Below are 27,381 nucleotides of genomic sequence, written 5' to 3' on the forward strand. Positions count from 1 at the left end.
AAGGAACTTCTTTCAAAAACATAAAAAATAGTAATGTTTCCAAACTTTTGGCCTGTACTATATATATATATATACAAAATATTTATAATAATGCCAACTTATAGACCCTAATAGCCTACATAAAAATGTGCAACTCAATATTTGTTAGATTTTCTTTTTTTATGGGTGATTATTAAAAAAAAAGAATTAAAAAAAACAAAAAAACAACTTGCCAACATTAATATCGATGCAATGAAAAGAGAGGGAATTGAAAACTCCTAAACTCTAAACTTTTGCTCCCAAACAGCGGAACTAAGCTTTCGTTTCTCCTGTTTCCTGTCGGATCTTTCCAGAGCGTGACACATCAAAATGGCGGAGCGGGAAGAAGCAGTGAGGGGGTTCATCGCTGTTACTGATGTTGATGAAGAGAGGGCCCGTTTCTTTCTCGAGTCAGCCGGCTGGGACCTACAGGTCAGGGTCACACTGATCACTTTTTTACTGAAATATTGTGCTGTGAAGCAAAAGCTCTGCACCTGAGAATTCAACATACTTAAACCTCCGCTCACTGGCAACCAGTGAAATCTATAACCGGCTAACGAAATGTGCAAGTCACTCTTCATTAAAATCACCAGGAGTGTCTTACACTGGTTTAAGTCGTTAATCACACATGATTTGATTCACACTTCAGGATTTGGTAGTCAGTATTGCCTTGAAGTGGATAATGTTTTTAAACCGTGCCGTTCTATTTTACTTAGAAATCCATCCATAAGCTAACTTAGCAGCTTTAGCTTGTTCACTTGATACTCATGTTTACATTCGTGGTTTGTTGGTAATATTCGTCCTGAAATATATTAAATTGTGATGTTTTGGAGTCGTTAATATAATAAATCTGATGTATCTAAGTACTGAAAGCAAAAATTGGTGTGTTTTGTTTCTGTAATTGACCAAAAGCGTGTCTGTGTGTGAAATGAAGTGACAGCTCTCTCTCATCTGTCCCCTCAGCTTGCTCTAGCTAATTTCTTTGAAGATGGAGGAGATGATGATATTGCCACCCTCCCTCAGCCAGAAACTGGCCCTGTCACTCGATCCACAGGGCCAAGGTAACACAGGTCAACCTACGAACTGTTTGGGCTTCTCTGTTATACAGGATCAGCTATATTATGGTTAAAGTCATAATAACAGTTGTGCTGTGTTTAATGTAATCTCATCTGATTTCAGTGAACACAGAGTGACATCCTTTAGAGATCTGATGCATGAGGATGAGGATGAGAGTGGTGATGAAGAAGGCCAGAGGTATCAATATCTTGTACAGTTAATAACAGCAAAAAATTGAAATTTTTTAATATTTGGGGTTTATATTATTGTGGAATAATGTCATAATTTTTTATGGAATATTTATTTTTTAAATCATATGCCCCCCTAATCTTTTAAAAACATTAACTTCCCTTCTCTGATGACATGTGCACAGGAGTGAGGGCTAGACAATAATCCCTCCCTTCCAGCAACCTGTCACACAATGATATCCCAGCAATTAGCAAATGACAACGATCCAATCAATTTCCAGTGGACAAAATCAAAATTTCACCCCTACATTTTTCATTCTCATTCGAGAAGCTGTTTCACTCGGATATACGTCACAATAGGGAAGAAAAGACGACCGCATTTCGTGACTTTTACGCGAACATGAACTCTTTTGTATTCACAACCATGATAAGTTACTTAAAGGGAAATTATTGCATAAAGGAAACACTGTCTTTTAGGTCTTTCTCCATTTTAGCTTTTTGCTGTTCGTTCCAATGTACCTGTGGTGACACAGTATATATTAAAAGTGAAAAAATATCAATAAGTGATTAAAAAAATGCTTGTTTGATAATTGTACCACAATTAGACATATAGTCCCCATGAAATCAGTTGAGGTTTTTTGGCTTTTAGTATGAATATATTAGCCGTACTGTTATCTATGTGCTCCAAAACAATGACAAAATTTTAATTTAGAAGATAAGCATTGAAAACGTACAGTCTTCCGCCAATATGGATCAATGATTTTGATGACATCACTGCACTTCAGCTTCTCGTCAGATTTTTTGTCCAATCAAATGCTTTCTAGAATCTTAAAGCGTCTAGAATCAATGTCCTTCCGTCTTCCTGTTTCAGTGGAAATTATGTTGACACAATGAAAAAACGCTGCGCTTTTCAAGGCACTTCAGTGGGCCCTTAAATAAAATATAGCGTCACCCTCCAAGACACTGCTGTCACTGATTGACATGTCAGCTACCCATATTCTCTGTAAGAGGATGCTTTCTCAGTCACACTTTTATTCCCTCTCTAATAGAATCAGAAAGAGCTTTATTGCCAAGTATGCTTGCGCATACGAGGAATTTGTCTTGGTGACAGTAGCTTCCAGTACACATACAATATAAAGTGACAAGACAAGTAACATAGGTATAAATAAAAAATAGAAAAAATAAAATAAAAATAAAAGATTATAAATTATAAATATATATAAAGTTATAAGGTGCTATAATGAAATGTCTGAGGGAAGTATTGCACATGTTTGTTCCACAGTAGGGGAACATTTAAGTGTTCATGAGGTAGATGGCCTGGGGAAAGAAACTTTTCCTGTGTCTGGTTGTTTTTGTGCTCGGTGCTCTGTAGCGTCGACCAGACGGTAACAGTTCAAACAGAAAGTGTGCTGGGTGTGACGGGTCCAGAGTGATTTTGCGAGCCCTTTTACTCACTCTGGATGAGTGCAGTACTTTGAGTGTGGGAAGGGTAGTGCCAGTGATTCGCTCAGCAGTCCGAACTATCCGCTGTAGTCTACGGAGGTCGGTTTTGGTAGCAGAGCCGAACCAGATGGTGATGGAAGTGCAGAGGATGGACTGGATGACAGCTGAGTAGAACTGTACGAGCAGCTCCTGTGGCAGGTTGAATTTCCTCAGCTGACGCAGGAAGTACAGTCTCTGTTGGGCTTTCTTCACAATAGAGTCTATGTGAGTGTCCCACTTCAGATCCTGAGAGATGGTGGTGCCCAGGAACCTGAATGACTCTACTGCAGTCACAGTGCTGTCCATGATGGTGAGTGAAGGGAGTGCAGGGGGGTTTCTCCTGAAGTCCACGATCATCTCCACTGTTTTGAGCGTGTTCAGCTCCAGGTTGTTATAACTGCACCAAAGAGCCAGCTGCTCCACCTCCTGTCTGTACGCAGACTCGTCACCGTTCCGGATGAGTCCGATAACAGTAGTGTCGTCCGCAAACTTCAGGAGCTTGACAGAGGTGTCTTTAGAGGTGCAGTCATTTGTGTACAGGGAGAAGAGCAGTGGTGAGAGAACACATCCCTGTGGAGCACCGGTGCTGATGGTGCGGCTGTCGGACGTGATTTTGCCCATTCTGACTAGCTGTTGTCTGTCTGTCAGAAAGCTGGTGATCCATTGACAGATGGAGCTAGGGACAGAGAGCTGGGTCAGTTTGGTCTGGAGCAGTGATGGGACGATGGTGTTGAAGGCAGAACTAAAGTCCACGAACAGAATCCTTGCATAGGTCCCTGGTTTGTCCAGATGTTGTAGGGTGTAATGCAGTCCCATATTGACCACATCATCCACAGACCGGTTTGCTCTGTAGGCAAACTGCAGGGGGTCCAGCAAGGGTCCAGTGATGTCCTTCAGATATGCCAACACCAGTCTTTCAAATGACTTCATGGCCACAGATGTTAAGGCAACAGGTCTGTAGTCATTGAGTCCTGTGATCTTTGGTTTCTTCGGGATTGGGATGATGGTGGAGCGTTTAAAGCAGAAAGGGACTTTGCACTGCTCCAGTGATCTGTTGAAGATCAGTGAGAAGATAGAGGCCAGCTGGTCAGCGCAGGTTTTCAGACAGGCTGGTGAAACACCGTCTGGGCCTGGTGCTTTCCTTCTCTTCTGTTTCCTGAAGATCTGACGCACATTATCCTCACTGATCTGAAGTGCAGGGGGGGAGGGGAGGGGGATGGCTGGAGGTGTTGATGGCTGTGTAGAGAGATGGTCAGGGCGGGTATGGGGTGTCTGATCGGGGGTCTCAAATCTACAGTAAAAGACATTCAGCTCGTTCGCAAGATGCTTGTTGCTGTCGATGCTGGGGGATGGTGTCTTGTAGTTGGTAATGTCTTTCAGGCCTTTCCACACTGATGCAGGGTCGCTTTTTGGCATAGCTCTTCTTAGCCACTTCAATCTCCTTTGTCAATGTGTTCCTGGCCTGATTATACAAGATCCTATCCCCACTCCTGTAGGCATCTTCTTTGACCTGACGAAGCTGTCTGAGTTTTGGTGTGAACCATGGTTTATCATTGTTGAATGATAAGTAATTTCTGGTAGGGATGCATAAATCCTCACAGAAACTGATGTATGATGTTACAGTCTCTGTGAGCTCGTCCAGATCGCTGGCAGCAGCTTCAAAAACACTCCAGTCAGTGCATTCAAAACAGGCTTGTAAGACCTGCTCTGTGTCGTTGGTCCATCTCTCTACAGTCCTTATTACTGGCTTAACAGTTTTAAGTTTTTGCCTGTAAGTTGGTAGAAGATGAACCAGGCAGTGATCGGAAAGTCCTAGAGCTGCTCTGGCGACGGAGCGATATGCATCCTTTGTTGTGGTGTAGCAATGGTCCAAAATATTATTGTCTCTGGTGTGGGGCATGTAATGTGCTGTTTGAATTTAGGCAGTTCACGTGTGAGTTTTGCCTGATTAAAGTCTCCGAGAATGATAAGAACAGAGTCCGGGTGTTGTTGTTCTGTTTCTGTGATCAGATCAGCCAGCTGTTGCAGCGCCGTACTCACGTGTGCTTGCGGTGGAATGTAAACACTGATGAGAACGAGCGAGGAAAACTCCCGCGGCGAGTAGAACGGCTTACAGTTAATGAAAAGCACTTCCACATCAGGACAGCACATCTTCCTTAACACAGTTACATCAGTACACCACCTTCTGTTGATGTAAAAGCATGTCCCACCACCGCGCGTTTTCCCCGTTGACTCCATATCGCGATCCGCTCTGAACAGCTGAAAGTCCGGTAGATGTAACGCACTGTCCGGAATGGCTTCGTTCAGCCAGGTTTCCGTGAAACACAGAGCAGCAGAGTTGGTAAAGTCCTTGTTTTTGCGTGAGAGCAGAAGTAGTTCGTCCATTTTGTTAGGGAGAGAGCGGACATTCGCCAGATGGATGCTAGGCAGCGCCGTTCTGAATCCGCGCTGCCTGAGCTTCACGAGTGTGCCGGCTCGCTTCCCACGCCTGCGCGTATTATACTGTTTCCACAGTGCAGCGGCGCAACCGACGACAATGTTCCGCAAAACGCCAGAAGAATCAAAAACTGGTTGGTGATCAGTTGGTGTGCACTGCCGAATGTTCAGCAGTTCGTCCCTGGTATAACTGATAGCGAATGACAAACATAAAACAGGACAAACTAACAAAAACAGTGTAACAACTGGAGAGCTCAACACCGAGGCAGCCATCCGCGGCGCCATCTTGGATTGTAAGGCCAGATAAAGACATAAATACTTTCACTTCTGCTTTTAACCCTCTGGGGTCTGAGCTGTTTTCTGGCCCTGGAGGTGTTCTGACATGCTCTAACATTTGTGCTTATTTCTGTTACTTGTGACATTGTCATGGCTAAAGTCTTATTACACTGTATTTAGCACAAACTCTGCTACAATAATATATCAGCAGCATGTATGTAAAGTTTGTAGTTTTGAGATAATGATATTTATACGTGGTTTGTGAAAATACCAACAAAAAAATTGTCACTGAAATAAGGCCATGAAACCCATACTGATTATTTCTTCACAAGACTTTTGAAAATTGTATCACGTAGCCTAGAATATTTGCTCCAAAACTATGTGAAAATCATCCTGACTGCTCATTCAGATAAGACAATATATTGATTTAAAATTTCTAAGACGTGTTTTGTGTGAGAAAGCTTTATGCGAAGAGGCGTGATCATCTCATTAATATGTAAGCCTTTCACACCTGAGAAAGACAAAGATACTCCCCTAATGGCTCTATTAGGAGCTATCAGGCCCTGTCATTCTGAGCAACCTTGCACAAAGAATGAGGAGATTTTAAAAAGAATGGCTTTTAGATTGTTTGGATTTATTTACAACACAACATAATCCAAAGATACACAACAAATGACAAAAGAGCACATTGAAAACAATGATCCAAAGACAGAGACCTTTGTGCCATTCATAAAAACATTGTACATGCCTTTCAATTCCAAGGTGTTTGATTTTCACTTTACCATGTTCATATAGAGACTCATGTGAATGTTGAAGTCAGCAGGACTCAGTGGCATCTGGTCCCTGAAAGAAAAGAAAAAAAGTGAACATACTGGTATCAAGAGAAACTAGGCCTGCACGATTTTGGGAATACATTTTAGATTTTTCTGGTTAAAATTGCTTTTTAAAATTCACAGAATACACACACACACACACAAATGTTTCCAACAATATATAATATAATGAACACCAGGTTTTTTGTGCCTTGTAGGCATAGGCTATGCGCAGTGCTGCATAAAATAATAATAACAATAGCCTATACCAGCCTATAAATCTTCCAAAAGATTTCAGTAACAACTACGCTAGAGAAAAATGTTTCCATTCGTTATGATGATATGAAATGAGATAATAGTAAAAACATAAAGCCTAATGTTTGGTGCGTTTTGCTTTTCAAACGCGATCGCGCTCCAAAATATGATACATTCAAACGCAGAGCGCTCCAAATTATGAAACATTATGGTTACCATATTAAACATATCTACGTTTGAGCAGATATCCACAAACAGTATTTAACAGTAAACACGGGTCTAAATATTATAATATTCACCATATATCTAGCAACAGTTCAACTGCAATGTGAAGTTTATGCAACAATACCATAAACTAATAAGAATTTCTTACCTTACATCTTTCTTGTCTTCAAATCGCGTTCTTCTTCTGAGGTAAATCCAATGTAAGCTCACGGCGCGTCTTCCAAACTCGACGAAAAGCAGAGACTTGTGAAGTGTTTTGGTGTTTTGTGTTTGAGGTAACGAGCGCGTTCGCGTTCCATGTGGAGATTTGCATGTGAATCACTTTTGCGCGAGTGGGCGTGGTCAAATAAAAAATAATGAGCAAGCGTTTGAGATACTGGACATCCTGTTTGTTTTATACAAATTACTTAAACAGAGAATATTTGTTTTCAGTTTGAATCCGATCATTTAAAAGTACACACTTAAATGTGTATAAAGGTATATGGCTCATAAATGTGTGACAAGTATTCGCTGAGTTTTGTTTCAGTTTATAGACGTGCTCAAGAAAAAAAAGTTCACCGCGACGGAGAGGCAGAACGCACACCCTGTTTATTTTCTTTATTTTACAAAAGCACAATGTTTTGATTTGATTGTAAGTGGACACATACAAAAGTAGAAATATCACAGATTCTTTTTTTATATTTATTTTTTTCTGTATGACCATAAATGGAGTAAATTAAGTTTATTGTGCTACAATGTGAAGAAAATCCAGCAAAACGCGGGGGCGCGTTTGCCGACCCCAGAGGGTTAATGTCATGTTTACACATATTTAATGCTCCTTTTTTTGAGTAACATCAGACTTCTCCTCCTGCAGGTTCTTTGCCGGGGGCTCAGAACGCAGTGGGCAGCAGATTGTTGGCCCTCCCAAAAAGAAGAGCCCAAATGAGGTGGTTGAGGACTTGTTTAAAGGAGCTAAGGAGCATGGGGCGGTTCCTGTTGACAAAGCAGGCAAAGGACTTGGAGAATCCAGCAAGTCCAAGGTAGTTCTTCCAAAAGAGTATACTTTACAGTATATTAAAGATAATTTGCTTATTGCATATATATATTTATACTTATATACATGTTGATTTTGATGTGCTCATGTTTCCTTTCTGTCTGCTCGTTCTACAGCCGTTTATAGGTGGTGGTTATCGATTGGGTGCAGCACCAGAGGAGGAGTCAACTTATGTTGCAGGAGCTCGGAGACAGCCCGGCAGTTCACAAGATGTGAGTCACCTAGCCTGTGCCTGCTGAAGTCATTCAGGCGTAGAGAGAGATCTGCTACAGTGATTTGTACTGTACCAACAGGTGCATGTGGTGCTGAAGCTCTGGAAGAGTGGCTTTAGTCTTGATGATGGAGAGCTTAGGAACTACAGTGATCCCGGGAACGCTCTCTTCTTGGAGTCTATCCGCAGAGGGTGAGCTCTAAATTCATTCATGGATGTTTGGCAGAAGTTTAGCTGATTAGCAGAGGTTATTGTTCCCCCTCAAGTCACTTCCAAAAGCATCCAACATTTTCCATTAAATGTATTTAGTTTAATGTTGGACCCTCTTGACATTAGCATTGAAAATCCTTATTGGTTGAACACTATTAGATAGTCCTCCTCTAACTGGTTGTCAAATTAGACTTGATAATCCACTAAATCTCTTTGTTACTTGCTGACTCACTCAGGGAGATCCCTCTGGAATTGAGACAGCGTTTCCGAGGTGGTCAGGTAAACCTAGACATGGAGGACCATCGGGATGAAGACTTTTCCAAACCCAAGCATGCTTTCAAGGCCTTTACTGGAGAAGGACAGAAACTCGGCAGGTTGGAAAACTCTTTCTTCTCTTCTGATTTCCTTTCACTGAGCTGAAGGTGGCTTAATTACAATGTTTCAAATTCTGAAACACATGTATGGCTGCTCAGTTCTGGATAAATTGAGAATCATGATTTTAAATATGAGATCATGATTCTCCCACAATTCTAAATGGACAACTAAACTAAACAACATGTAATTTACTAGAGGTTCTGAAGTAAAGGTTCATTTGTCTATTTAAAAAAAAAAAATCTTTAAAAAAAACTATTTGAATTAATGATTCAATGACTCATAAAGACTTCAATTGTTTCATTACTGGATGAATCATCATTTTTGAACGAATCTTCTGAATGAATGAATCGATGACAAATACAAATTTTAACAGTCACTTTATATTTCAAGTGTTATTATTTTCAAAAGGTGATTTACTCTATTTTGATCACTTCCGTAGACATCAGTGTTTATATCCGAACTATAAACTTTTATCCCAGTACTTCTGTGATCATTTGAATGCTTGTAAGATAGAAATAATGATACTGTGTGCTTGAAAAGACTGTTTGTGAAGCTGTTTCATACCTACACATGATAACTGCTTTCTCATGGTCAGCGGCAGCACCAATGCAGACTTTAATGTTCGTTGTGTTTATACTTGCCAAAGGTTTAATAGACATAGATGAATCATAGTCCATTGTTGTCATGATTGCGTGGATGTTTGAATCGAGATTGTGATCTTTTAATGATTAATCGTCCGGCTCTATTGGTTAATGTCTCATTGTTGGATATTGAACCATTGGAGGACAGCCTTTTTTCATTTGACATCTTTTTCTTAAATTAAGAGGTTACTTTAATTAGCATTAATAAAACTATAATTCTCAAAACCCTTACAATTATGCATAATGACAGGAGCATTGCTTATAGCAATCTATTTTACCACAAGGGAGCCAATAGTTTAATGCCTATTAGCTACAGACCCTTTTAGTCTCCCTGTTGTTTGGTGCTGTGTATTTGCTGTTGTTAAATAGTAGGGTAGCAGTAAACTGATGGGACACCATAAAGCTTCTCTTTTGATGACAACAGCCAAAATCATTACAAGTTTTGGGAAGATGGATGCATATATTTTGTTTAATCGCAGTCTTTGTGATTTGACTAAGCCATAACACACTAAGCCATAGTGCAATTTTGGTTTTGCCTCGATTAATCGCGCAGCCCTAGAAAATCATGAATTGTTTAGTTTGATGGGCACTATGGAGCTCTATCTATTCATTGTACATTGTGGTCTACTTGATAACACTTGATCATTAGATGTTATATAATTGAATGCGGCTGAACTGTCCTCATTCTACACTATCGTCCCTCAGCGCCACTCCAGATTTGGTTTCGCTCCAGAGCAACCCGCTGGACCAGTCTAGCAGTGAAGCTGAGGCTAGTGCTTCCATCAGTGTGGACAGCTCTCAACCGGTCACTAGCATCCAGATCAGACTGGCCGATGGAGGCCGGCTGGTGCAGAAATTCAACCACACCCATAGGTAAAAGCGTTATAAAAATGCTTTGAATATTGTGATAAATCTTCCTCACGACTGACTGAATGTTCCACATTTCTCCATCTCAGGGTGTCTGATGTGCGTCAGTTTGTGGCGAGCGCTCGTCCAGCTTTAGCCGCCACTGAGTTTGTTCTCATGACGACCTTCCCCAACAAGGAGCTGACGGACGAGAGCCAGACGCTGAAGGAAGCCAACCTGCTGAATGCCGTCATTGTGCAGCGGATAAAGTGACAGCGCCATCCGCTGGCCTGGCTTTATTAAAGCACTCTTGAGTTGGAGATACCTGGACTGAAAGGACTTCTAATTACTTAATTTTGTTTTCTTTAGTGATATGTTATTCCCCTGTGACAGTTTTGAGGGTGGTGGGTGTTTCTGGTTAAGCAAAATGGAGATGAATGGGGAAGCAATCACACTGTGATATAGTTAAAGGAAAGGAGAGAGCAACCGAAGCGAAGATCTAACAAGTTTTATGATTTTAGAATAACTGCTGAACACCTCAGATTGATTAAAAAGAGCTGAAGAGTGAAGAGTTTTGAGATTATTTTACCTCGATGTCTATCTTGCAGCTACATGCTGCTTCTGCTTTACCACCTCCTCAGTTTTATTCCTCATTCTGTGATTCTTCTCTTAGCATTTCTCAGAACTGTCATTAAAAATAAAGTAGCCTTACAACCCCATTCAGTGACGCTGACCTCCAAGATTAACCTCAACTGTCAATGATCAAAATGTTTATTTTTACAAAACAATCTTTCTTTTTTCAGATTTGAGGATTTTTTGTTATTTAGGTTGTCATGCTATATTATTGTTTTTTTAATTATATTAATTTTGCCTGATAATAAAATAAAATAAAGAGTTGGTTAAGAGCCAACTTCAGTTTCGGACACTGCTGCTGGTAAACTTATCAGCGGCCTTCTTGTATTCTATGCAGAAACTGACTATAAATCTGGACGTATTGCGTGATTGTGAGCTGTGGTGAACCTGATATTAAACCCCTTTGTCTGGCATTGGAGAGCGCTTAATTTTTTTGGGGGTGTTTTGGAGTATGGGACCACCAGGGGCTGATACCCTAGGAACTTTCCCCCCCCCAAAAAAGGACCTTTGAATGTCAGGAAGCAATTTGTTTTTTGAAAGCTTAGTTTGACGTAAGATCATGCTAGACTGCGTGATGGAAACTATTAGTTCAGAAACTGGAGTCATGAGTTTGTCATGCACTCCCAAGGTCTGTGGAGTCCACCGGCTTGCAATGTATTTGTGAAGAATATTTTCACATTTAGCACAGTAATGAAATTGAAATCCTACATTAATGACTTCATTGAATTTATTTATAAAAATACATCTCAACATTTTCGCATATGGATTCCACTATAATGTATACAAGCATTCCTCCAGTATTAAATGAGATTATGTTATATGGCCTGTTTTATTATTAAATTAGATATAATTCAGCTAATCGGATATATTAGTCATGGTTGCCTTTTAAGAGTTAACCAAGTTGAGCTGATTTTCGGCATGGGCTGTGGGGCTATATTCCATCTGTGTATATTTATGTGTGACTAAATACGTTCTAAATAAGTGAAAAATAAATGTCTTGTTTGTTGCATAGAGATATCATGAAGTATATAATCACTCAGTGGAGTATGTCAACAGCAAGCATTCTTCGCATAGCTTGTCTTTTTTAAGGAGACTCATTGCTATTCCCTTTTACGCAGATGGATGTACATGATTCCACTGCACAGGAGCAAGGGTACACAAACCCACGCCAAGAAAAAGCAGTAGCCGAAGTGTCCCAAGCTCAACTCCCGAGAGTCCTGAAGGATTTCTTTATTGTGCAGGGTGTAAATGAGCACGGCAGTGAAGGCGTTGAGGCCTGAAAGGAGACAAAAGGTCAGAAAAAAAAATTCCAAATGTTTTTTCTCGACTTAAGAGCAAATGAAACGAGTGTTTATGTATTTTGGCTCCAAGACGTTAAAATTAGGTAATAAAGCAAATTAATTCAAAGCACATACCGGCAAATGCCTGGCAGATACCAGTGAGGTAAAAGAGTCCTCCTTTAGACATGGTGAAGAGTTGTCCCAGGAATATCAGGAATGAAATGGAGGAGAAAACCACGGACAGGACCATCAGAACCTGGACAGCTTGAAGCCACTCTGGTGGACATAAGACATGGAGACTATTCTAGGCAGCTTTGAACCTCTTGTTTGGTGATGGTTATTGCAATAAATTCCCATATTTCAAAATCATTTAATTGCTCAAATGTGTTATTTTACCCGTCTCTTGTGATGTTGCACAAAACCACGACTCGGTTTCATTGTCAAACCGGCAGTTGTACCACAGGTCTGAGTTTTCTGTGCCTTGCCAAACCCACCAGGACTGAATCATAAATATGCATTAATGTTTTTAGATGTATGCACGTTATTCTGATTTTTGGGCATAAAGTGCTTCATTTACTTACCTTCTCCATGGTGGCGATAAAGAGAACGGCCAGTGTGATGAGATGAAGCAGCGTGACCAACATCAGAAGGGACGTCATGGTGATAAACAGCACCTGTCAACATATGAAGCGTTCTCATCTGTGCATTTCTGTGTTGTAAATCAGGGCACATATTTCACTTTTAACACATTTAAAATATGGTATGTATATATTGAATATTCATAAAATATTGGCAAACATTTAAGTGAAATGTATAACTTAATAATAATAATAATATATTTATTATTTGTTTATAAACATTTAACTTAAAGTTTGCCAAGGTTTTATAAATATTCAATATTATTTAAAATATTTTGTATTATTATTATTATTTATTATTATTATATTGTTTATAAACACATTTCACTTTTAAAATGTTTTAAAATATATTTTTTAAAAACAATATATTATATAGTTAGTGTTCTTGTATATTATTTATAATAAAATAAATGATGTAATAAAAAGATTATTATGTTATAAATAAAAAACTATTGTTTGATATTTGATATTAAGTCAAGGGTTCAAGACACAACTGCATAACTGTACGTTTAGCCTCAGGTTTTGTGCTTTTGCCAAAACCAAGACAGGGAAAAGGACAGGAAGTAAAAATAGTAAGTAAACTGACTATGGCTGAAGTCCAGAGCTGAGAAATGAAGGCACTCTTTCAGACTTTTCTAAGTCTTGAGACACACTGTACTTTTCTTCAGGTCAAAGCTAAAGAAGAACAGCCTCTGGAAAAGTTATTTTCTCATATCCAGTCTTCAGTCATTCTCAGAGACCTTTTACATTAAAAAAAACCCTAAAACTGTTATGTAGACTTCTGACTATAATACAATGATGAGGTTCAAGCACAGATTCATTCCCTTGTTAAAAATCCTTTCATATTCACAGCAGAGTTTGAAGTGTATCTTAAGTTGTTATATTTTATGGTTCAAGTTGTGTTTTTATAGGGTTTTTTAAATTATTATTTCACACTATAAACAATAATAAAAGCAGATCAAATAGAAGTAAACTCACCAAATGTGATCCAAATCCAGCAGAGGCAAATATACGATGTATTGTCTCTTTCGGTGTTTATTCAGGTCTGCTTCTGCTCTCCTCCTTTTTCAGCTCCAGTAAACTGGAGGATTTTGTGGGGTCAACTTCAGAAACGCCCATTTCCTTGCAGTTGGGTTAGTTCTGCTGTCCTGCACACAGCCCCATCTGATCCTCCTTGTGTGTTCAGGAAATGCATGAGCATGGGCACACATCTCTTTCCTTACAGTCGTTTATCATCTCAGAGGGTGTGCGCTGAGTTCTTATGGGCGTCTATCATAACTTTAATCTCCTTTGATGATGTCAATTATGTGAGTGGGTTTCATTCATCATCGCCCATGCGATGGAGTTTTGGGAAAGCCACCTAAATGGAGAAAACTACAGGAACCCAGTGTTTATTTGTCCAGCTGTGTACAGTAAATGTAGGTGGACCAAGGGAAAAAATAAACCCTAATATTTATATATGTATAGTATATTTATATCTTATATTAATATCTATATCTTATAGTATCTTTATATCTATATTATTTCTACAAATGCATTGACACAATAAATACAAAATCTTTCCATTACTGAAGTACATCTGTCCATTGTATTGAACGCAATGCATTAAAGGGTATATTTCTTCATTGGTTATTTCAGTGCTCATACTTGGTCTATATCTTAGTCTATTTCAAAATGTATCATTGTGTTATTTTATAAGCTCATAACAATTGCTGTAGGTTAATGGTTTAAAAATATATAAGCATATTTTGCTTAAATGCATGGGAGAAATAAAGAAAAAAATAAGAATGTTCCAGTCTATTATTAAGTAATCAGTTTAAACTATTTGCAAATATGATTTTTTATTATTATTTTCAATTATGCACACATTCACTCTTATGTCTAATATGTCAAAACGCACAATGTTACTCCTCTCGACGCATTCAGTTATGAATTATGTAAATAATAGCATGTTCAATTCAAAAAGGTAAAATGTTGTGCAGTTTGCATTACAGGATTATTTTACTGCCAGTTGCTGAACATTTCAATCGTAAAACAGTTGTCAAATATTAAATGTTTAGCTACGTACAGTACATCTCACCGGTCTTTCTACACAACACCTTTTTCAATGAAAAAACGAAAAACTTTTTATGTGTTTTGGTCGTTCATTTAGGCTATACAACAACAGCGGTTTACGTTTTTCGCATACAGACAATGTTATCAAAACGATCCCTGTTCATACGAATCCAAAATGACTAAAACACTGTTTTCGGCTGCCAGGCCAGTCGTTGGCGTCTGGCGATGTCACTTTGAAAAGAAAGTGACATCGCCAATGTTTTGACATAGACTGAACACATATAGGCCTATGCATGATGTCACCGTTTTCACACATTCACGTTTTTGTAGTTTACATGTAGGCTAGATGATAACTAGATGAAAAAGTTTGTTAAGTTGGCATGAAAAAGCCTTGCCAGAAAGTTTGAAAAATGTTTAAAAGCTTGAAGTTTTTAGTTTTAATTAGTTTAAGTTTTAGTTTAGTAGTTTTAAGTTTGAATGTTTTCAGTTTTAATTGGTTTAAGTTTTAGTTTAGTAGTTTTAAAAGTTTGTAGAAGTTTGAAGGTTTTCAGTTTAGAAATATTAGATAGACTCGATGATTAGAAATAGTACATAGAGCGGCAGCTGATGGAGTCTAATGAGCCTCTCCAACTGTCAAAATTTGAATTTAGTTTGGAGTTAGAATGAAAGAAAGAAAGATTAGTTAGTTAGAAAGAAAGAAAGAAAGATTAGTTAGTTAGTTAGTTAGTTAGAAAGAAAGAAAGAAAGAAAGAAAGAAAGAAAGAAAGAAAGAAAGAAAGAAAGAAAGAAAAAGAGCGAAAGAAAGAAGGGAAGATTAGTTAGAAAGAATGATTATAAGTATTAAAAATGGCCGATATGGAAAAATCGGGTATCATTTGACTCGGCATTTGACTGCACTGAATCAAAAGAGGCCAGATAATATAGTTTTTGGGTGAATGGCCTCTCAACTGACCAGTAGGTGGCGCTGTGTTAAAAAGATAGATAGATAGAAGTTTGTTAATACCAAAGTTTGAAGAATTTTTAAAAGCTTGAAGGTTTTTAGTTTTAATTAGTTTAGTTTAAGTTTTAGTTTAGTAGTTTTAAAAGTTTGAAGGTTTTCAGTTTAGAAAAATTAGATAGAATGGAAAATGAGTCTCGATGGATTAGAAATAGTACATAAAATGGCAGCTTACATAATGGAGTCTAATGAGCCTCTCCAACTGTCAAAATTTTAATTTAGTTTGGAGTAATATATATATATATATATATATATATATATATATATATATATATATATATATATATATATATATATATATAAAGAAATATTTGTTAGAAAAAAAGAAAGAAATATAAGATAGATAGATAGATAGATAGATAGATAGATTAGTTAGGAAGAAAGAAAGAAAGAAAGAAATAAAGAAAGAAAGAAAGAAAGAAAGAAAGAAAGAAAGAAAGAAAGAAAGAAAGAAAGAAAGAAAGAAAGAAAGAAAGAAAGAAAGCAAGCTTAAATGAGTCTCAATGAATTAGAAATAGTACATAGAATGGCAGCTGATGGAGTCTAATGAGCCTCTCCAACTGTCAAAATTTGAATTTATACAGTTGAAGTTTGAATAGTCTTGGCTCAATTTGAACATTCCGCAATGAAAGTCTATGGGATTTTTTATCAGCAATTTTAGGAAAACAGCAAGTCTGATCAGTCTAAATAGATAAAGCAACAGTTTGAAGGTCTAGTCTGAGTTTAGTGGTTGTAGCTTGAACAGTTTAGGAGGAGATGCGTGGAGAAATTTAGTCTAAGAAGAATAATAATAATCTTAAAGGGATACTCCACTTTCAAATGAAAATTCTGTCATCATATACTCACCGTCACCCTCATGTTGTTTCAAACCTTTATGAATTTCTTTCTTCTGCTGAACATAAAGGAAGATATTTAGAAGAATATCAGTAACCAGACAGTTGCTGGTCTCATTGACTTCCATAGTATATTTTTTTTCCTACTATGGAAGTCAATGAGACCAGCAACTGTCTGGTTACTGATATTCTTCTAAATATCTTCCTTTATGTTCAGCAGAAGAAAGAAATTCATACAGGTATATGAGTATATGATGACAGAATTTTCATTTTAAAGTGGAGTATTCCCTTTAAGTACAATATCAGTAAGTTGGCTTTTCCAACCCAACTCAACTATTGTTTTCAAAAACTTGTACTTTGAATCCCGTTTTCAAAAGTTTGCATTTTCAGTAATGAACTTGTAAATGAACGGCCAAAATGCATAAAACGTTTTCCGTTTTTAGTAAAAAAAAAGGTTTGTGTAAACAGCCCCTTAAGCCAAGTTCACACTACAGGATTTTAAGCCCGATTTAAGCCCGATTTGCAAATCGTTGAGCTCGCCGACAGGTCGGGGTGTTATCGCGTGCAAATCGCGGGGGATTAGCGGGCGATGAACGCTCGCCAATCTGTTAGTATGAAAGAGCCAACAACGCATCAAAGACGCTCGCAGACGCCTCGCAGACGCGTCGGCGAGCCCAGAAAAATATCTAGCATGCTAGATATCCAGAGCTGTCGGCCGACTCGATAGCCTGTGGTGTCACGTGTCGCGACGAGCAACAGCCAATGATCAGCTTGTTATGACATTACAAAAGCCTTTTGTATTTGTAACCATCGTTGCCAAACCACAACAGGCAGCTGCTTTTTCATTATAATGTTTTACTCACTTCCAACTGCCCGTGCGTGCTTATCCATCCTTTCACGCATATTCTTTTTTTTTTTTTCGGGGTTCTAAACAGATCATGTGCAAACAATATATACATGTATATGTATGTATGTATATATATTAGGGGTGTGCCGGTTTCAGAATTGGTGTGACGGTTATGACGTGAGTCAAATGACAAAACTCATTATCCGCACCAACGTTTTTTGACCAAATTTCAAAGCCGCACCCGCCCGCCATCCGCTGATTGTTTTGCGGTCTATGGGCGATGCAATGCTCTGCTGATGCGAGCCGCAAGAAAGCCCTTGTCTGTTCAAGAAAGGATGCAGCAAAGATATTTAATGCTAATGTATGAGGCATAGGCCTACGCTGAGTTTCATTCATTTACGATGAGATGCGCTATAGTTCACAATGCAATGCAAGTGAACGCGACGCACCAGCGCCCGCATGTCACGGTTATTATTATTATTATTTGCGTTTTATTTATTAAATACATGCAATTGGTTGATGAAACATTTATTAAAATTAAGATACAATTTGTACAAAACGAAATTCGCTTTAAAGAAATGCTTTCTACAAAGCAAAACTTAATGAAGTGGTAAAAATCATGTCTGACGATTTACAAAACAAAACTTCATTAAGTGGTAAAAACCCAATATATTGCGCATCTTATGATCCTATCTTTTATTACAATAGTTTTTTTAGCTAAAATGTAATACACATCATATACACTGTAGCCTATATGTTTCTTTTATCAAACATGTTTAGGGCCAGTCAAGGGGTAATTAAACTGCACGATCAGTTATCGGTAATGCTAGGCTACGTTGTTTATTATTGCAAATGTTTATTGCTAATGTTTATTATTGCAAATGTTTTTCATTTGTTTAATAAATCTCATAATGATGGCACATCACTATATCATAGCTTTTATTTCTATCTCAGATGATTGGCGGTCGGTCAAGGGGTACTTGGCAAAGAATCAAATACAGTTGGAAACGATGTAGACCAATAATAACACAGACTGTCAACAATTGTTTTTAATTAGTATTTAAACATTCTCTATGATAAAAAATATTTGTAAATATTTTAATAATCTTAATAATTTTAAGTTTGGGCGGTTATAGAGTTCTAATGACGGTGCTCAACTATAACCCCTAATATATATATTTTTCTATATTATAATTTTTTTAATAATTTTATATATAATTATTTTTTTTTTTAACCGCCAATTTTGTCCCGCCATCCATTTTCAAATAGACAATGCGCCATTGGAATGCACCATTTCCCATTCCACTTCTTGCGCATGTTTTCGTGACAAAATGTGGTTTTGGGACCGGATAGAGTCGTTGGGTGACAGAGTTGTTGTCAGCTCATGTAGTGTGTAACCCCCCTGTTGCAGAAGATTTACGTAGTGTCACGTAGTGTGAACACAACAACGACTTCAAGACTCCAGAGCAACTCATGTAGTCTGAACAGCACAGCAATCTGCCGACGTTTGTTGGAGTTCGCACTCGCCTTTGTTTTGATTGGCCATCTCAAACATTTCGTGCGCTAAGGCAAACCAGCCTAAAAATGTAACTTTTAAGACTTTTCGCCATCCTAAGAACAGTTAGTGTGTAACAGTTAATGGGAGTGTAGACCAGCATCAAGAAATATCATTTTGTTGGTGTTTTTCTTTCTCAAAGAATAAAAATAAAGACTCACTAATGGATAACGACACCATATGGACCGCACGGCACTCACCGCAGTAATTCAGTGGGTGGGGGTCAGTTGCTGGTTGTAGTTACCCCTCCAGTCCAGTAGGGTGCAGTATTAACTCTATCATCCCCGGTGGTTTCGTGGAAACTTCCCAACGTCACAACGTCAGCGAAACAGCAATGGCGACTAGGCGCTCTGGGTTTTCACGGACCCAAACAAGCAGAGGAAATTCATGCAAAAACATTTTTAATAAAATTCAACAAGGACAAATCACAGGTGTTGGGTTGACTAGAGGGTCTCAGGTGAGATTTTAACTTATATAAAGGTCCAAACTGCCTCCAAAACGCGTCTTAGACACTGTTTACATACGAGGGCCTGGAGACTCCTCAATCTAAAATAACGTTAGCTCTCAAAGAGTCATATATTTCGTTTCATTGAGAGCAATAATCCGACAAACGAATTGTGTAGGGTGGATGACAAATGTGTAGTTGTAGGTTTTTATTTTAAAAAACTGATTTAGTGATTCTCTTCCTGCTTTTCAACTTCGCAAACATGATTATTTTATGATCTAACAATATGTTAAAGTGCTTATGTTTTATATATTTGCATTGCTTGCTAAAGGTGTTTAGTGCTAAAATAGTCTGATAACAATAGGAGCAATAATTAATATATCTGAAATGTATTTATAGTGTTTGAGCAGTGTTGTGTTTGTGTTGTCGAATGAAGATTCCTGCGGTTTTGCTGGAGGAGAGAGATAAAAGAGCTCAATGGCAGGGAATACCAGTGTTATTGAGGAGACTTCATGAGAGCAGCCATCCTAACAGTGATCTCTCCAAGATTGACAGCATGGTCATGGTAATCAAAATGTCGTCCATTCATACAAAATCGCCTGAAACCCATTGGTATAATTTGTGATCAGATGTTAATTGAGTTGTTTTGTGATTGTGCAGGAGCTGTCGTCATTGCTGTCTATGGAGGCCATGTCATTTGTCACAGAGGAGCGTAAAACACCACAGGAGTCGGTTTCACCCAATACATATACGTTTGACCTGTTTGGAGGAGTTGATGTGAGTTTCTTGTAATTAAATATAATGCCTGACTCATCTTGATCAAGATAGGCTAAGTTAAATTGTCTTCATTTTGAAGGCATTCATGTAAATGGCTATTCTTATTCATCTTGTATGTAGCTTCTAGTTTTCAATTGTTCTTAAGCTAGAGCCCCTAAGAAGTTAGACTACTTTGCAAAAGTTTGGGGTCAGTGCGATTCTTTTAAAATAATAATACATTTATTCACACAGAGCAATAAAGTGACAGTAAAGATTTATATTATAAAAATGTTTAGTTCTCAGAATTGTGAATTGTGAAATAGTCGCAATTTCCTTTTGTATTTTTTCAATTCCGTGACGGAAACAAGCTTCCATAATTGATCAAATCATGATTTTCCGGTACATGATGAGAGCTTATTAATTACAAACGATTATTTATTTTAGCTGATTATTATTTTATTTCAGTTAGTTTTTCAGTAACTGTTGTTAGTTTCGTTTAGTTTTAGTTTTTCATTTATGTTGAAATTTCTATTTTATTTCAGTTTACACTCTTGAAAACATACAAAATCTTACATGGAATCATAATATTTGAATTTAAAAGGAACCAGTTTGGATGTTACCGTAATTATCATACTGGTAATCACAGTATACAGATTTGTTAGTTACTCAGTGCTTTTGTCATTCGTCTGCAGCTATTTGTAGAGATTCTGATGCGGCCAACGCTCACAGTACAAGGAGATCTACCCATACGTAAGCTTATTTAAATATTAAATCCAAGCTTCCTCGTTTCCACTCTTCTCATTGCTTACTGTTTTTTAGGAAAGAGCGAGTGTTTGATGTTTTTCAATTTAATTAAAGGTTTGCTTTATTATTTTAGTGAGCGATGATCTCATCAAGGACTGTCTAAGCGGACTGTACAACTGCTGTATATGTGTAAGTATATTAAAAAATGCATGACTCTGAAAGGACAGAAATAATAATTGTGAATTATTTCACTTGTTTCCTTGTGAGTAACAGCCTCTGCTTTGGTCTGTCAGACAGAGGGAGTCACAAAAAGCCTTGCAGCGAGGGAGGATTTCGTCATGTTCCTGTTCACTCTCATGTCCAACAAAAAGGTTTTCTTACCAACTGCCACTCTTATTGAGGACATTTTGGGTGTCCGAAAGGTAAAAGCAAATGCATATACACTACTGTTTAAAAGTTTGGAGTCTGTAAAAAATTTAAGGAATTATTTTATTCAGCAAGGATACATTAAATCGATCAAAAGTGACAGTAAAGACATTTGTAATGTCACAAAAGATTTCTATTTTAAATAAATGCTGTTTTTCTTTTGAACTTTCTATTCGTCAAAGAATCCTGAATTTTTGTTTTATCATGGTTTCCTTTAAAAATAGATTAAGCAGCACAACTGTTTTCAATATTGATGATGATAATATTAAATGTTTCTTGAGCAACAAATCAGCATATTAGAATAATTTCTGAAGGATCATGTTGCTGTGAAGACTGGAGTAATGATGCGGAAAATTCAGCTTTGCTATCACACAGATTAAAAGTGTATTTTGTATGATATTCAGAAATGCTCTCTGTCTCTTAGCAGCGTAGTAAATCATTTATTTTCTATTTTTAATCTTAGGAAATCATTCAGCTGGAGAAAATTCCCAACTTGGCTAGTCTGGTCCAGAGCTTCAACCAGCAGCAGCTGGCCAACTTCTGTCGTATCCTCTCGGTCACCATATCAGAGCCAGACGTTGGTGTAGATGACAAACACACTCTCCTGGCCCGCAGTACCCAGCAAAAGACCAGCACGTGCACATCACGCGCTGAGAGCAACCAGGGTTAGAAAACACAACTGTAGTTAATCCATAAAATAATAATATGCGCTCTGTTGTGTCATGTGATCACACACTTGCTCTGATCTGTCTGCAGTGGCTCTGCTGAATATCCCAGGCTTTATTGAGCGCCTTTGTAAGCTCGCCACACGAAAAGTTACAGAGGCGGCGGGTGCTTCTGCCCGGCTGGAGCTGGAAGACTGGCATAGTTGGCTTGACAACGCACTGGTTCTGGATGCTCTCATGCAGTTAGCAATTGAGGAAGCGGAGCAGAGCAGTACAGGTGAGATCCTCTTCTCTTTCTTGCTCTGTTATTTATATTAACTGTGATTCCTCTCCATCCTTTCCTGTTACTTGGTCTCATCCACTCTGATTGGCTGTCTTTCAGAGTCATCTGATGAGAGCTCCCTGTCCTCCAGTCCGCTCAGACACAGGCTACCCCAATCTATGAAGATCGTGCACGAGATCATGTACAAAGTGGAGGTTCTCTATGTGCTGTGTGTGATGCTTATGGGCAGACAGCGAAATCAGGTAATGTGACGGGATTGAAGTGACTGAATATTAATATGATAAATTTGACATGGTATGAGCCATCCAACAACTGACCTAGTCATTTAGTAAGCTTGAGTAATAATAATAATAATTGTTTTTTTAAAGTCTCTTATGTTCACCAATGCTGCATTTATTTGACCAAAAATACAGTAAAATAGCAGTTTTGTTTAGTTTAAAATAACTAATTTATTCCTGTGATGGCAAAGCTGAATTTTTAGCATCATTGCATTAGTCTTCAGTGATTCTTCAGAAATCATTCGAATATGCTCATTTTCTGCTTAAGAAACATATCAATGTTGCATATCAAACATCTGTGCAGCTCAATATTTTAGTGGGAACTATGATGTATTTTGAAAGTTCAAAAGAACAGCATTTATTTGAAATGCTTTGAAATCTTTTGAACCATTATAAATGCATTTATTGTCTTTTTTGGTCATTTTTTAAAAACAAAAAAGTATTAATTCCTTTAAACCCAAACGTTTGAACGGGAGTGTATTTTAAAGAATTGAATTATATATTTTTACTCTTGTTACACAGGTTCACAGAATGTTGGCAGAGTTCAAGTTAATTCCTGGACTCAATAACCTGTTTGATAAGCTGATCTGGAGGAAGCAGCCATCGGGTCACGTCCTACATCGACAGAACCAGAACTGTGACTGCAGTCCAGTAAGAAGCATCCCTTCATTACTCAGACTTATTTAAATGACTCTTACATACGGATGACAATACACCTCTTTTCTCCTGCACATCAGGAGATCTCTTTCAAGATCCAGTTCCTCAGGCTGCTGCAGAGCTTCAGTGACCACCATGAGTGAGTATAACACTGAGATGCAAGGAACAGGGAATGTTAGACTCAATATTTCTAAATTTCTTAGCATATACTCAACTTATATTAAACCATCTATTTATTGATCACAGGAATAAGTACCTTCTTCTAAGTGGACTGGAGCTGAATGAACTGAGTGAGATCTACCTGAGTGCGAACATCTTTGAAATGGATGCACTGAATAACACAGACAGGCATGGGGACCCTTCTCATATCATATACTTTAGTGCTTCCTTATTCTCATGTTTTGAGCTGCTGATTAATTGGTTTACATTAACTTTAGTTAATTGTTTTACAGGAACCTTGTGTGTGATGGTAAAAAAGGTATTCTTACACGGTTAATCTCTGTAATGAAGAAAGAGCCAATTGATTCTTCATTCAGGTGAGATCTATAGTTGCATTCGTAATGTTTCCTTCCACATCTTGTGTCTTGAGTTTGACTGGTCACATGACATTTCTCCATGTCTATTTCACAACTCACTTCAGGTTCTGGCAGGCAAGAGCAGTGGAGAGTTTTCTGAGAGGAACACCATCTTATGCCGATCAAGTTTTCCTTCTCAGAAGAGGCTTGTTAGAGGTAAACACAATGTGTGATGAATCCATTTACACACTACTGTTTTTTGAAAGAAATTAATAATTGTATTCAGTAAGGGTGCATGAAATTGATCAAAAGTGACAGTTTCAAATAAATGCTGTTCTTTTGAAGTTTCTTCAAAGAATCCAGATAAATATGTTATTTTAAATTGTAATAATATTTCACAATATTACTGTTTTTTTACTTTAATATTGATTAAACAAATGAAGCTGTGGAGAGAATAAGAGACTTCTTTCAAAAACATGAAAAAACCTTACTGACGTTTGAATGGTAGTCTACAGTTAATTACAGTCAATTAAACTGTCTCATAATTGTTTTCTTTCAGCACATTCTATATTGCATAATCGACAGTGGCTGTAAGTCACATGATGTCCTTCAGAGCTACTTTGACCTACTTGGTGAGCTCATGAAGTTCAACATTGATGCCTTCAAAAGATTTAACAAATATGTCAACACTGAGGAGAAGGTGGGCTTAGAGTCAGATCTTAGATTTTTCTTGTGGCACACACACTGAAGTGAATCAGTAGATCTCAAATCTGTCTTTCGACACCTCAGTTTCAGACGTTCCTGACTCAGATCAACAGCTCTCTGGTGGACTCTAACATGCTGGTGCGATGTATCGTCCTGTCTCTGGACCGTTTTGAGAGCCAGACTGAAGACATAAAAGGTTTGACTCAAGTGATTGAACGATTAACGGAGAGATGGATGAAAGACGAGACATGTTTTAAATGTTTTTCTTTGTCTCTTTTTCTCAGTGGTTGAAGTGTTTTCAGAATGTCGCCTATTGTCCTACATGGCTCAAGTGGAAAACAGGTTGTTCTACCTTTATAGACTGATCAGCATCATCAATGTACAAACCCTCACTCAGGCAAGTTATAAAATGTATTTTTTTGCAACCAGTGCCAGTATTAACACGGGGAGGGGTAATCTTCATTGAAGATATAATGTTCCAGCAAGTCTGCTGAATCAGTTACCAAAGAAACATGTCAATATTAATCAGGAAATTAAGATTTTCTTATCAAATTGATAAAATGTCATGAAAAATTAGTAAACCTCCTGAAAGTTACAAAAAAAATGTTTAAAAAAAAATTATGGTGCAAATTAAAGGCATTTCTTGATCAACAGGTGAGGTGATGTTGAACCAAAACATTTAAATAAGAGTAATTTCTCTACAATTATAAGTGCTATTTAGCCTGTTGAATCATCCTTAGACTTAACGCTGACAACAATGGAACCAATTGGGCATTTCAACATGACAATGACTTAAGACTTTAAAATTGATAGGCACCTGGGGTGGATCTCCAGGAGATAAACAGAATGGATGTGAAAAGCTGGTTGTGAATTTGTATACTCAGTGCCAAGAAGTAGTATAATATTATCCTCTGGTTTCACAGACAAGGCTTAAGCTTGTCTGTGGGAAAAAAATGGATGTTTGAGCTGTTTTAACTGAAAGCAGCTTTCACTGACATATCTTAAAATGCGTGACTGTCATTGTTCTGTCTCAAGAAGCACACCAGTCAAGGTTTTTTTTACGGCACTAAGGCCTAACCCTGGCTTAATCTAAGCCCTGTCTGTGAAATCAGGCCTATATGTTTGTTATATTTAATTAAGGTTGTACACATTTTTCTCTGTTTTTATTAAGTCTGTTTGCTAAATTTCCATTTGTTTTGAAATGCAATAGTGTAAATGTCTATTTTCTTGAATTGAAATAGTGATCACTAAGTAATGGGAACATATCTTTGTTCAGAGGGGGTGCACTAATTAATGCTGAGTTCTGTGAATGTATGTGTGCATATGGCGCAGTGATTAACTAGGAAAAATCTAAATGGCACTTAATGACAAAAAGGTTTGCCGACCCCTAATTTATGCTGTTGCAAGATAATATGCAAATGTGAGAGATCATTTAAAGGTCACTGACATTACACTAATTGTTTTTTTGTCTAGATCAATACATTTGTTCAAAAATACCAGAAAAATGCAAAGCATACATAGATTGAATATTTTTTTTATTACGAGTCAAACTATTATTTTTAAACCAACATGAATACAAAGATTACATTTCTAATTCTTGAACAAATTTTTTTTATTAAATATCATTGACCCTTAAAACCTATTGCTGTGGTTTTGACCAATCACAGGAGAACGTGAGCTGTCTAAACACCAGTCTGGTGATTCTGATGCTGGCTCGGAGGCGGGGGAAGTTGCCTTTCTACCTGAGTGCTCTGCGAGAGAAGGAATATGCAGAGAAATACCCCGGCTTCCTGCTCAACAACTTCCACAACCTGCTGCGCTTTTGGCAGCACCACTACCTCAACAAGGACAAGGACAGCACCTGCCTGGAGAACGTGAGCTCCGCTTGATTGACCAAACGCAGACTTTCTGTCATAGATGTGGGTTCATAAGGCATTACCTTTTGTATCTCTTTCTCTACAGAGTTCTTGTATTCCCTTCACCTACTGGAAGGAGACAGTATCAGTGCTGCTGGGTTCTGGTAGAAGCTCACAATGTGCCATTGCCAGCTACATTGATGAAGCCTACATGGACCTGGACAGAGACTTCATGGAGCTGTGACTATAGAGAATGAGAGGACTCTCTTTACATCAGAATGACATCATGCCTAAATTTATAAGACCTTGTCCATTCAGATGCATTACAGAATAGTGTGTATGTGTGAAGTTATGAGTATGTGGGTGCAAGTGTATCTGGCTATTCATGGCACTGAGGTTATTGATCTGCTTGTTCAACCGCATGAATGTGTGTGTGTGTGTGTGTGTGTGTGTGTGTGCTGGCTCACAGTATTAAATGTGAAATGAATGTGCTTGGGAATATGTAATGCCACTTTAGAGGTGTGTATAGCGTGTGTGTGTTTGCAATGGCACTAGAGTCTGGTTTGTAGAGTTACAGCTGCCTTGTTCTCTACTGCTGATCTCTCTTGCCTCCTGTGGGTCGAGTTGTCAGTGACACATCCAGACAAACTCCAGAAAGTAGTCAGGAAGAGTCTCACTGCCCATTGTCCCTCACTGCAAAAAAGGCTGTTTCATTCAGGGACATCCTAATGTCTAATGTTGGTGGTTGGCTTAGTTTACATACTGCCTGTATATTTATGTATGTTATGTACGTAGTTCTTACTTCAAAATTGAACTTTTAAGCCCTGAATTACAGAGTGACGACACAAAAGAAAATAAAGAATTGTTTTATCACAAGCATGTTTCTGTCTGGCTACAGCATTAGACTTAGTATTCTATTAAAACCAGGTTTTCAATCAGGGGACCTCATACAGTATGTGAGAATAATTATTTTTTGTAATGTTTTTTATTTTTTAAGGCAAATTGCAGTTTGGCTTTCCTTTATATTTTATGTAAATCTATGATTTTTGTTTTGCTTAGTGAAATGAACCAAGCAATTCTTTCCTTAATTTATAAACAACACTCCCCTACCTCTTACAGAAAAAGTGTTGCTATTTTGAACTTGTTTTT

General features: G+C 37.8%; 3 protein-coding genes across 3 annotated transcripts; 2 read left to right on the forward strand and 1 right to left on the reverse strand.

The window, feature by feature from the left end:
• The first annotated feature begins 326 nt into the window (after positions 1–326).
• Positions 327–11,110, forward strand: nsfl1c (NSFL1 (p97) cofactor (p47)). The gene is made up of 9 exons (XM_082144711.1): positions 327–450; positions 982–1,079; positions 1,198–1,272; positions 7,602–7,767; positions 7,898–7,993; positions 8,075–8,184; positions 8,439–8,576; positions 9,924–10,091; positions 10,175–11,110. The coding sequence occupies exons 1-9, from the start codon at positions 349–351 to the stop codon at positions 10,335–10,337; spliced, it is 1,116 nt and encodes a 371-aa protein (XP_082000837.1). The 5' UTR covers positions 327–348; the 3' UTR covers positions 10,338–11,110.
• Positions 11,111–11,406: 296 nt separating this feature from the next.
• Positions 11,407–13,960, reverse strand: emp3b (epithelial membrane protein 3b (MAM blood group)). The gene is made up of 5 exons (XM_082144713.1): positions 13,594–13,960; positions 12,559–12,651; positions 12,374–12,476; positions 12,113–12,253; positions 11,407–11,973 (listed from the first exon to the last, which is right to left on the reverse strand). Exons 2-5 carry the CDS (start codon positions 12,634–12,636, stop codon positions 11,798–11,800), a joined length of 498 nt encoding a protein of 165 aa, XP_082000839.1. The 5' UTR covers positions 12,637–12,651; positions 13,594–13,960; the 3' UTR covers positions 11,407–11,797.
• Positions 13,961–19,219: 5,259 nt separating this feature from the next.
• Positions 19,220–27,108, forward strand: trpc4apb (transient receptor potential cation channel, subfamily C, member 4 associated protein b). The gene is made up of 19 exons (XM_082144774.1): positions 19,220–19,359; positions 19,784–19,912; positions 20,008–20,124; positions 20,796–20,853; positions 20,981–21,036; positions 21,141–21,269; positions 21,737–21,938; positions 22,030–22,215; positions 22,321–22,463; positions 23,022–23,150; positions 23,237–23,295; positions 23,403–23,504; positions 23,609–23,692; positions 23,797–23,887; positions 24,231–24,371; positions 24,461–24,572; positions 24,661–24,773; positions 26,044–26,250; positions 26,339–27,108. The coding sequence occupies exons 1-19, from the start codon at positions 19,237–19,239 to the stop codon at positions 26,474–26,476; spliced, it is 2,319 nt and encodes a 772-aa protein (XP_082000900.1). The 5' UTR covers positions 19,220–19,236; the 3' UTR covers positions 26,477–27,108.
• The last annotated feature ends 273 nt before the right edge of the window (positions 27,109–27,381 follow it).

This window comes from Leuciscus leuciscus (genome assembly GCF_965113295.1).
Source record: "Leuciscus leuciscus genome assembly, chromosome: 18".
Lineage (NCBI taxonomy): Eukaryota > Metazoa > Chordata > Actinopteri > Cypriniformes > Leuciscidae > Leuciscus > Leuciscus leuciscus.